This window comes from Ovis aries, chromosome 8 (genome assembly GCF_016772045.2).
Source record: "Ovis aries strain OAR_USU_Benz2616 breed Rambouillet chromosome 8, ARS-UI_Ramb_v3.0, whole genome shotgun sequence".
NCBI classification, from domain to species: Eukaryota; Metazoa; Chordata; class Mammalia; order Artiodactyla; family Bovidae; genus Ovis; species Ovis aries.
In genome coordinates, this window is record NC_056061.1 from 13,462,131 (window position 1) to 13,472,851 (window position 10,721).

General features: G+C 46.8%; 1 protein-coding gene across 2 annotated transcripts in view; it reads right to left on the bottom strand.

Moving 5' to 3' along the window:
• Positions 1 to 9,547, bottom strand: part of RNF217 (ring finger protein 217) — a 128,661-nt gene extending 119,114 nt beyond the window's left edge. For both annotated transcript variants that reach the window (XM_042253209.2, XM_027972333.3), the window contains exon 1: positions 8,572 to 9,547. In XM_042253209.2, coding sequence (XP_042109143.1) covers positions 8,572 to 9,453 — 882 coding nt within the window. In that variant the 5' untranslated portion in view covers positions 9,454 to 9,547. The remainder of the gene's footprint in view (positions 1 to 8,571) is intronic.
• Positions 9,548 to 10,721: the final 1,174 nt, after the last annotated feature.

Below are 10,721 nucleotides of genomic sequence, written 5' to 3' on the forward strand. Positions count from 1 at the left end.
GTGAGTCAAAGGGTTGTCAAAGACCACAGGAAGGATGCTTAATCCAGATAAGAGGGGGTCAAGAAGAATTCGCAAAAGAAGAAATGTCTAAGTTGAGACTAGAATGAATCAGTGTGAAAGAGGCAGACATGGGGATTAAGGGAAAAAAGTAGATCCCGCTAACATAGAATCACATGTCACTAAACTAAAGATTCATGATTAAGAGAGTCATAGAGTACTCAGTGAACAAAAAGCAGTTTAATACGGCTATAGGGATAGATGGGGGTAGGGTTGAGGGGGGTTGATGAGAAAGAGTGGTAAACAGGAGTTAGCTCACCCAGGCACATGTAAACCATGTTCAGAGTCTATTGTAAAGGCAAGAAGCAGACTGAAACGTAAAGAAGGGGAAGTGCCAAGACCAGTCTTGTATCCTACAAGACAACTCTGGTGGCAGTGTGAAGAAGAGACTGGAAGTGGCCAAGATTGGAACACTTGGACAAAGGAGGAAGCTGTGCTTGGAATCCAGGAGAGAAATGGTAGAGGCCTGAGCAAGGGAAATGCCGAGAAGACTACAGAAATAATTTTAGCAGGTAGGACTGAAAGTGATTAGTGACTGGTGATAAATGAGATGTGAGAGGTGAGGGAGGAAAAGAACTCGAAGATGACGCCCAAGCTTCTGGCCTGGGTATAACTGATGGAAACACAGAACCCCAAAGGAAGAGCAAAGCTTTAGGGATCGGGGAAGGAAGAGGAGGAGAGGGAGGTTAGTTCTGAGAGGTTTAAGGTGGCTGTGGATGGAACATACAGGTGGAAATGTCAAAGAGAGGCGGCAATATGGTACTGTAGGTGAGAAAAAGTCATCTGGGCTAGAAGCAAAGATTTGGAAGTCAAGAGCATATAGGTGTTACTTGAAACCATGGGAGTGAAATTCATGGTCCCACTACTAATACACAATGTGAGGAGCTGTTGTTCAGTCACTAGGCTGTGTCTGACTCTTTGCAATCCCAAGGACTACAGTAAGCTAGGTTCCTCTGTACCCCACCCCCCATCTCTCGGAGTTTGCAAAAATTTGTGTCCATCAAGTCGGTCATGCTATCTAATCATCTCATCCTCTGCTGCCCCCTTCTCTTTTTGACTTCAATGTGAGGAGGGAGAGCGTTTAATACATGACCATGCAGATATCAACATTAAGAGATGGTAACATGAGAAAAAGCTCAAATGGAAGCAAAAGGCATGGTCAAGAGTTAGGAAGAAAACAGGAGAGTGTGCTGCCATTAAAACTTAATAGTAAGTTAAATCATAGCTCTTCTCAACTCAATTCCTCTTGATTTTCTTACATGAAGATGAAGCTGACCTTGGTTGAAATCTTTCTCTGGATCTAAATTTGGGCAAGAGACTTCTACTTCCTCAAAACATGTAATTAAGTTTCTTCTTGGACTGCAAGCCTTGTGACTGTACAATACAGATATAAACTTTAAAGAAAAATCAACATATTTAACTTATAAATAAGATAATAAATGCAAAGACTATTAAAAGACCTTGGGCTTTAGAGCCAAATGGAACTGAAATCCCACCGTTGCCATTTCCTAGCTATGTGATTTAGGACAAGTTCTTTAACCTTGCTAACCTTGAGTTTCCTCATGGAACATTCTACTACCTTTAGTACAGAAATTGAGCTGTTCCTGTTTTCTTGAACCCATTATAATCAGAAAGTCAACTCCACCAGTGCCAATGAAAACAGCACTATTCACACTTACAAATAATCTCCTTGTTGGGAAATCCAATGGTCAATTTAAACCCTTATCCTGCTGAAACTATCAGAAACATTAGACAAAAATGACTTTTCCTTCCTTTATAAAACACCGTCTTTGTTTGGCTTCTGGTTAACCACTCTGCCTTGGTTTTCCTTCTTGCCCTCTCCCTTTCAGACTCCTTCCTATTCCTTCACACGTCCCAGGCTCTGTATCCGCAAGCCCTGGCATGTCCAGACCCAGTCCTCAATCCTCCTCTGGTCTCATGGCTTTACACATCTTCTCTATATCAGAGGGATTCAAATTTACATCTCCTAGGAAGGTCTCTTTGCTGACTGCCACACGCCAGCTGCCATTCTTTCATGAATGTCTACACAACCTTTTTGAACTTTGCATAAACTCCTGATTCTCCTTAAAGTAAGTCCGTCTACAGCATTCCTCACCTTGTTAAATGGCAAACCCATTCTTCTGACTGCTTGGGCTCAAAACCTGAGTCATCCTGGACTCTCTTTCCCTCATCCCCACACCAAGTCATCAGCACATTCCATCAGCTCTACCGTCACAATACATTCAAAATTCCACCAGTTCAAACCGTATCTACCTCTAATCACCCTAGTCTGAACTATGACATCCCTTCTCTGGCTTATTGCCAAATTCTTCTAACTGATCAGTTCCATTCCTTTTTTCCCCCCAAGTTTTATTTTTTCCTAAATGGCTTTTATTTGGCTAGGTTGCATGTGGAATCTTCGTTCCCTGACTAGGATTCAAACCTGTGCCCCCTGCGTTCGAAGCCCAGGGTCTTAACCATGGACAGCCAGGGAAGTCCCCTTACTTCCACTCTTGACTCCCTTGATATATTCTCCACAGAGAGCCAGAATCCTCTGTCTTAAAGGTAAAGTCACATCTGATTAACCCAAAAACCAGCTTTCCAGCTCATTCGGAGGAATTGCAAGTTCTCTGTGGCCTTAAAGCCCTTTCTATCAGCTTTCCCCACTTCTTCTGGTTTCTTCTTAGTGCTTCCCTCTTCATTCCATATGCTTCCCTCATATGGATCTCTCTGTCATTCCTGGAACCCCCCCCACCAAGCATGCTCCTGTCCCTGGAACTTTATACTTACTCTTTCCTCAGATATTCTCTTCATTTGCTCTCTCACTGCCATCATGAAGATCTCTGCTCAAAAGTCACCATCTAAAACAAACCCTCCCTGACAATTCCTAAAAACACTATAAATACATAAAGAAAACCTCCTTCCCAATATATCTTACCACGCTTCCCTTGTTTTTCTTTCTTTATAATATACTATAGTATATGAAATAATATCTAGCATACTAAATAACTTACTTATTTTATTATCAATCTCCCCCCAGCCTAATAAATAAACTCCATAGAGTAAGGGGTTTTATCTGTTTCACTTCTCTGTGTTTCCAACACCAACAACAGTGCTTGGTATGTAATAAGTATTTGATATGCAAGGGAATTAAAATTAAATAATAAAATATACTAAATGGAAACATGATAACATATTAACAGAAACTGAAACAGAATAAATGTAAAAAAATGCTTCAAATATAGGTGTTCAATTAATGGTTGTTGTTATTTATGGAAACTTCAAAGCTCAAGTGTAATTACCCAAAACTGATGGGGCAAATAGTAGTGATCACTTTGAAAGAGAATGTTCTTCTAGGAATTACTGTCCTGAAGATACTGAATTTTTAAGACAGAACTTGATTTGGGAAGGTTCAATGAGTTTATCACATAAAACTCGGCTGACAAAGTGAAGTTGAACAAAGAAACAATTCTTTGAAAGTGTCATAACTTTAAAGATTGGCCATATTTTTATGAATGATCCAAACACAGTTATCAAAATGTTTTGAGTGTTTTTTTTTGGAAAAGCGCAAAAGTAATAAAAGTGTTGAAAGAAGCAAAGCATTAATTAATATTCTATTTACAACAATTACAAAGAGCTCTAAGAAATGTTCATTAAGAAAATTTAATTATAGTAATAACTTATTCCGATACTGTTTCTTATTACTTTGAAATAAACATAAGAGGAGGAATAGTAATATGCTTACTAAAAGGTTAGCTGGTCTTCCAGAACTGGCTTAATAAAATCCTCCCAGGAAGGAAAGAGAAGAGGAGAGGCACACTTGTCTGAGAACTTAAAGGAAAGCTTATTTATGCCACCAGATAAAGCTTTGAGGAAAGCAAGGCTCTAAGCCAGCTCCTTGCGGGCATTTAATACATTTAAAAAGTCTCTCAAGGTCCCTGACATAGAGGTAGCCAATAAATGTCTGTTATGTGTGTAAGTGGTACATTAACAAATGAAAATGTCAATTATAAGAAATTATGGCTCAGGTATCTGTCCACATCCCCATCACCAATGCTTAAGGAAAAGCTGGGAGCTCAAGTCTAATGTTCTTTTTGTGTCTCTCACATGAGTAAGGAACAGCCTTCAACTATAAAAAGCTGAGCTCTACTCTAGGAGGAAAAAAAAAAATCACCACTCTAAAGGTGACACCCAAGGGAAGTAGTACTAGTCAAGTTATTTGAGACCCGTAGGCAGTGCAGGGTTGCTCGGCGGAGCGCTGTCATCTCTAGACGCCGGAGGACGCGGGAAGGCAGACACCCAGACACCATCTGCACCAGGTCCCGAGGGCCCGGAGAACAGCCCCGGACAGGGCACTGACTCCTCGGCAGTACCCAACTGCTATTTAAAATCAAACTGTGAAGAGTAAGAGGAAAAAGAGAGAAATGATTAAGGGGAAATGAAGAAATTATTAAAAGAGATAACATTAAAGAATCAGAAGAGGAAAAGGAGCACGTGAGTCAGGAAGCTGTGAAAGCGCATGGTAACCACAGCTCCAAAATACACACCACGCACACACACTGTACACAGAAGAGGAAGTTTACATATGCCGGGATCCTCACTTTTTAAATTCGCAGAGTGACTTAACAGAGTTCAGTCTCTTTTATTCTTCACGTTTTCAAGACTACCAGAATCATAGCTGGTGTGAGAGGATCCGTAAATTCACCTGTGTGAAGGCGGCTGCCTGTAAACTCCATCTTGAACAGGCCAGTTCCTAAAAGTATGCAGGTTGCTTTAAGGTTTAAAGGGAAAAAGCAGGCTACACTTTTACCCATAAAGGTCTGGATGACTCAGAGTTTAATAAAAGGATCTAGAAGCTTTCACCCCTAGGTCACCGGTTCTAGGATGACTACAGTAGACAGTCATTTCAGGACATTATCATCTAGCAGCTGTTTTGTTCACAAAGTGCCGAAGAAATGCGTTGCTTGTCTCTATTAATACTCACTTGACAGGTGTATACATTCCGATTCATATGCATGTGCCATCACAAGCACTTTGAAGCAGAGTGATGAAAGTCACAACAGCTGTTGCCTTTAGAAAGCCCTTAGCATGTCCAATTCTCTCTTTTCTTTATATAAAGTGCTACATATTAGTATTTCACATCCTACCGGATTTTATCGTTTCAAATCAAAATCATAAAGGAAAGATACCTGAAGAGAATTTTTGAAATGAATGTGGTTATCATTCCATGAAACGAGGAAAGTAACAACCCTTTCTCCTAGGAAAATGGGGTAGAGGCCAAACCAGCTGAGAAGGTCAGTTCTCAGAATGGCTCAGTGCCCTGAAGGAGACCGCAGACATCCCTGGCATTGCATGCTCTAAGCCACGGTCATACGTGTGCACACAGGCCATTGGAAATGGACTTCCGAAGTTTATACACCAAAGATTTATGTACTCGTGCAACACAAACCAGGTAGACTCCCGCTGTCTGTGTCATGGTGCTCTAATGCCTCTACGTTGACCCCTATGTATGTGCGCCAAAGATTATAATGTACCAGTTCAATCCTTCATCACAGCAACTGATACCTGTCAGCTGGTAAAGTCATTCCACTAAGAAGGATCCTGCATAGTCCCCAGGCTCAGTGATAACTGAAGAATTCTTATCACTGAAGAAAAACTAGTTTTCGTTTTTCAAATCACTGTTTTGAAAAACTAAAACTATTATGTTTAAACCACAATATAGAGGAATTTGGGCTTCCCAGGTGATGTTAGTGGTAAACAACCCACCTGCCAATGCAGGAGACATAAGAGACGCTGGTTCAACCCCTGGGTCCGGAAGATCCCCTGGAGGAAGGCATGGCAACCCATTCCAATATTCTTGCCTGGAGAATCCCAGGGATAGAGGACTCTGGTGGGCTATGGTCCACAGAGTTACAAAGAGTCAGACATGACTTAAAAGATTGGGCATGCATGCATGCACATAGAGGTACTTGGGTTTCCCAGGTGGCTCAGGGGTAAAGAATCCATCTGCCAACACAGGAGACAAAGGCAACATGGATTCAATCCTTGGGTTGGGAAGATCCCTTGGAGAGGGCATGACAACCCACTCCAGTATCCTTGCTTTAAGAATCCCAGGGGCAGAGGACTCTGGCAGGCTACAGTCCATGAGGTTGCAAAGAGTCGGACACAACTGATGAACTGAGCATGCAGAGAGATATTTAAGTCACCACCTACTCTCCCATGTGTACACTGAAATAATGAAGACGCCTACCCACTGGCTGTTGCCACATATCCAGTTCATGGCACTAACGGAAATAAGACTTATCATCTAAAAATTTGCATTCCTGTCTTCCAACTATGTACCACCTTCTAAAGAATTCATCAGCTCCTTTTAGAAGAATATTATTTAACCAGGCAATATTCCAACTCACATTTAGTATGCATTTTTAATGACTGCATAAAATGCTTAATAGGGACTCTATTTTATTTTCTTAAATGATATTAACTAATCCACTAAGTATTTGGCACAAATCCAAAAGATGATGACAAAAGTCACTATTAACTTTGTATTTCAAATATATCACTTAAAAAGCCTTAAGACGCCTGCAAGTTCAAGCTTGACAGATTTACTACTGTCAAAACCATGAAACCTTGGAAAATAAGAAAGAGGGCACGCTTTATACCCTTTTGATCTGGTTCAGTAAGGCAACAAAACAACTCTGCAGTTTTTGTTTTGCTTAGAATTGATGTGTCATTAGAGAGCGTGGTCTGTAATTCCATTTCATTGATCAGGAAATTAAGACACAGAAAGGTTAAATGACATGGAAACAAGAGTCTTTGCGTAGAAGGGACCTTAGAATTAACACAGATCTGATTTTGGAGGCAAAAAAAATTTTGCTTTCAGGAAACGGAAATGCTTAAGGAAATCAAACTGCAAAGCAGAGTACCCCAACTTCTAATGACCACCTCCCTTGAACCTCTAAACCGACACTGTATTTATATTCAGTGCTTAAGTGCTACATGATATTATCACTCCGCTTACACCTCATCATATGCTACCTTGTATTGCTCATGTGTACACATCTTGCATACACACAAGGGAGCCTCCTTGGAGTAGAGCCCATAGTTGGGGAATGTCTGAATCCCACCACAGGGCTTTGCCCATGGCTATCTGCTTGACTGACAGTGACATCCTAGAAACGGCTACAGTGAGAAGCAGGCTTTCCTCCTGTTTGAAGTATCTGTTTGCAGATAAAGCACGAAAGAGACATCACAGGCGCTTGGATAATCTCAACCATCTTGGCCAAGTCACTGCTTGTGTAACATTCCATTCTGTCTAAATTCCCCTTTGCGTTTTCCATTGGGCAGGGTACACACTTTCAGTCTAGACACAAGCACAGATTAGCCACAATACACAGAGGAACTGCACGGTGTGAAATCCTGTTTAGTTCCCTTCCGCCAAAGTTATTAAACACTGTTACGAGGAAGGATACCAACATGAATCTACCAGACACAGGGGCTCTAAGAAAGACACTGTCTAGTCACACAAACAGACATACGGACAACTTCAGTGCCTGCAAGACACGCAGAAGTGTTTCAAAGTATATAAGCTGTGGCCTGGAGGGTGAGGGAAGGCTTCACAGAGAAGTTGGCACCTGAACAGCCCAGGGTTTTGAAAGATGAATAGGCCCAGGACAATCAGACATGGGGTCAAAGGGCATTCCGGATTGTGCAAAACACTGGCAGAAATCTAACAGTCTGAAAACTGCTAGAAGGACGCATTCACCACCAGGGAAGGAAAGCAGGTCAGCTGCACTCTTCAACTTTCCAAGAAAAAAAAAAGCTTTCAAATAAGCAACTGAGGAGGAAAGTTTCACCAGTGCTTGTTTTGTTAAGCCTCTTAGCCTTGCTTTGCTTTGTTTTGCTTTTTCTGTTTTGCTCCCTCTTAAAGAAATAAAGCATTCTGCCGGCTTAAAACTTCAGTGAGAAAAAGTACTTAACTTTACTGTGGAAAAGGAAACTGGAAAGTGACCCAGGGGCAAGGAATACATAATTAATAACACTTTTCTCTGGATTATCTGAAAGTAGCAAAATTTCAAATTCGGGAATCATTCATTGCAACCCTTCTCTCCACCAACTCAATACATATTTATTTTATGCCCACTATTTGTCAGTTTCTGGAATACCAGGCCTCTGAAGCGCGCTCAACTGCCCTCCTCTTTGAGCAAGCTCCTTGCTCGCAATCTAATAAAATAAATAGAAGAGGGCAATGCATTCATACCCTGTTCCTTCTATGGCGGCCAATCAAAGCCCAAAGCTCACCCAGAGTTAAATTCCAGTCGAGCTAACCCACGAAGACAAACACACTTAAATATTCTAAGGGCAACAACCGAGATGTAAGACACTGATAGACGTCCTTGGTAAGGGTGCCCATCACCTCTTCCGGTGAGCAGGGAGCTGGCGAGCGGGATTTCCTGGCCACGGATTTGGAAAGCTGAATGGGGAACAGAGGAGGGTCGGAGGGGCTGAGGTTACCTGGGAGCTCAGGTAGACTCTGAGGCACTCCTCGCACACGGCCTTCTTGCAGCAGGGCAGGGGCTTGATGGGCTTGTCTTCCAGGCACACCCGGCACATCAGCACCATGAGGGGCGCATAGGGATCCCCGACCCCACCCAGGTCGGAGTAGGGTGGGGCTCCCAGCAGGCTGGGCACGGAGAACGGCTCCGGCGCCAGGTAGAACTCCAGCTCGATACTGCCGCCGTCGGGGGACAAGGGGTCCGCTGGGAGCGACAGCTGGGGGCTGGGGAAGGAGGAGGGGGTGCTGGGAGGGTTGGTCACCGGCGGAGCCCGAGGTGGCGACGCGGGCAGCGAGAGCCGCTCCGCCGAGGGGACCTCGGACAGGTCGTTCTCCACGCAGAATACGGAGCAGAACACTTGTCTCTTGGCCGGGGGCGGGCGCCGCGGGCCCAGCACGTCCAAGACCAGTCCGTCGGGGGCCCCGACGCCGACACGGGTCGGGGGCTCAAGCTCCTCGCCGGGGGGCGCCTCCTGCTGTTCATCCCCGCTCTCGTTTCGCTCCCCCGTTTCCTCCTCCTCCTCGGCCAGCTGCTTTTGCAAAGCCTGGGGGTTGAGGGGCCCGGGGAGGGCCAGTCCCGCGGGCTGCCCGGGTGCCCGGCTCTTGCTCCAGCTCGGGGACCCCCGGCTCCCCGCGGGCTCTGGGGCTCCGGCGTCCGCGCAGCCGGAGTCGCTTCCGCAGCCGCCGCCGCTCGGCTCGGCGGAGGCGGCGCGCGGCCCGGGCGCCCCGGCGCTGTGCCCCGGCGGCCTCGGGGTCTCCGGGGGGCCCGCGGCGCCGCCAGCGGGGGTCCGCGCCTCCAGGGGCCCGCCGGCGCCGCTCACCGTGCTCTGCTCCTCGCCCATCGCCGCCCGCGGCCCGAGCCGCCGCTGCCCATCCAGCCGCCGGGACCCCCACCCGGCGCCGGCGGGCAGCGGGGGCAGCGGCTCGGCTCGACTCGGGGCTCCGCTTCTGCTTCCGGGTCCCTCCTCCGAGGCTGGGACGCCCCGAGCTCCCTCCAGGGAGCCCGCGCTCCCGGGCGGCGGCGCGCGGGGAGCCCGGCCCGGCCTGCTGCTGCTCCTCCTCCCGGTCCGCCCGCGCGGCCGGGCACCGCCTCGGGGGCACCGAGGGCCGCTCGCTCCGGCCGCCGGCGCGCGCGCCCCACATGCAGATCGGGGCGCCGCCGCGGCCCCCGGGAGCCCCCGGGCGGGACAGAAGGGTCCGGAGGGAGGAGACCGTCAGTCCCGCGCCATCGCCGGTCCCCGCTGCGGGCCAGGCGGCCGGAGGGCGGTGGTCACAGGGTCGAGGGGCCTGTGGCGCCGCAGCGGCGCGCACCGGGAGGGGCAGCCCGAGCGCGAGCCAGCCGCCGCGGCCCCTGGGGGAGAGGCCGGAGCGCGCGACCTCCCGCTCCCGCGCCTCGTGCTTCACCTAGAGCCCTACTCGCCGCCCCTCACCCCACCCCTTTGGCGCACACCTCCCCACACGTACACACGCGCGCGGCCACCGCGCGCTCACTCACGCACACCCGGAGTGGGTGTGATCTCAGACCGGGATGCGCTCCCGCGCCCGGAGTTCACACTCGGCCTCCACCAGACACCCTCCGGAGCCCGCAGGCTGCCCCTCCGGCTACGCTCGGAGGAGAACTTCCTACAAAACTCTTTACTGAAAGCGGGAGCCAGAAAAATCCTGGCTGCTTAGGATTTTGCTTTCGCTTGTTTCTCTTGAGTTGGTCTGATTTGAAATCCACCGAAGATGGGGTTCAGAAAAACAATGCTAGGAATTCTTAGTTCAGAATGCTGTATATACAACTCTGCTTTCTGCTTAATGAAGTAGAAAAGATGTTTGAAACCCACACATGTGCCAAAAAGTACGTTTAACCTTGAGCGCCGGTAAATAACCAGGTTTATCCCCTTTTCCTCCTTCTCAATGTCCTCTTAGGAACTTTTTTTTAACCCTTTGAATAGTCCAAAACGGGTAGCCTTAATTAAGATAGTGAGATGGTCTGGCCTAATTAATAAACCAGATCATTGGTGGAAATCATGAAAAGTTTTATTAGCATAAACATATTTATCCCCCAAACTGTTTCCAAGACAACAATTATATTTGAGCCAGAACTTAATTATGTGTTGATCTA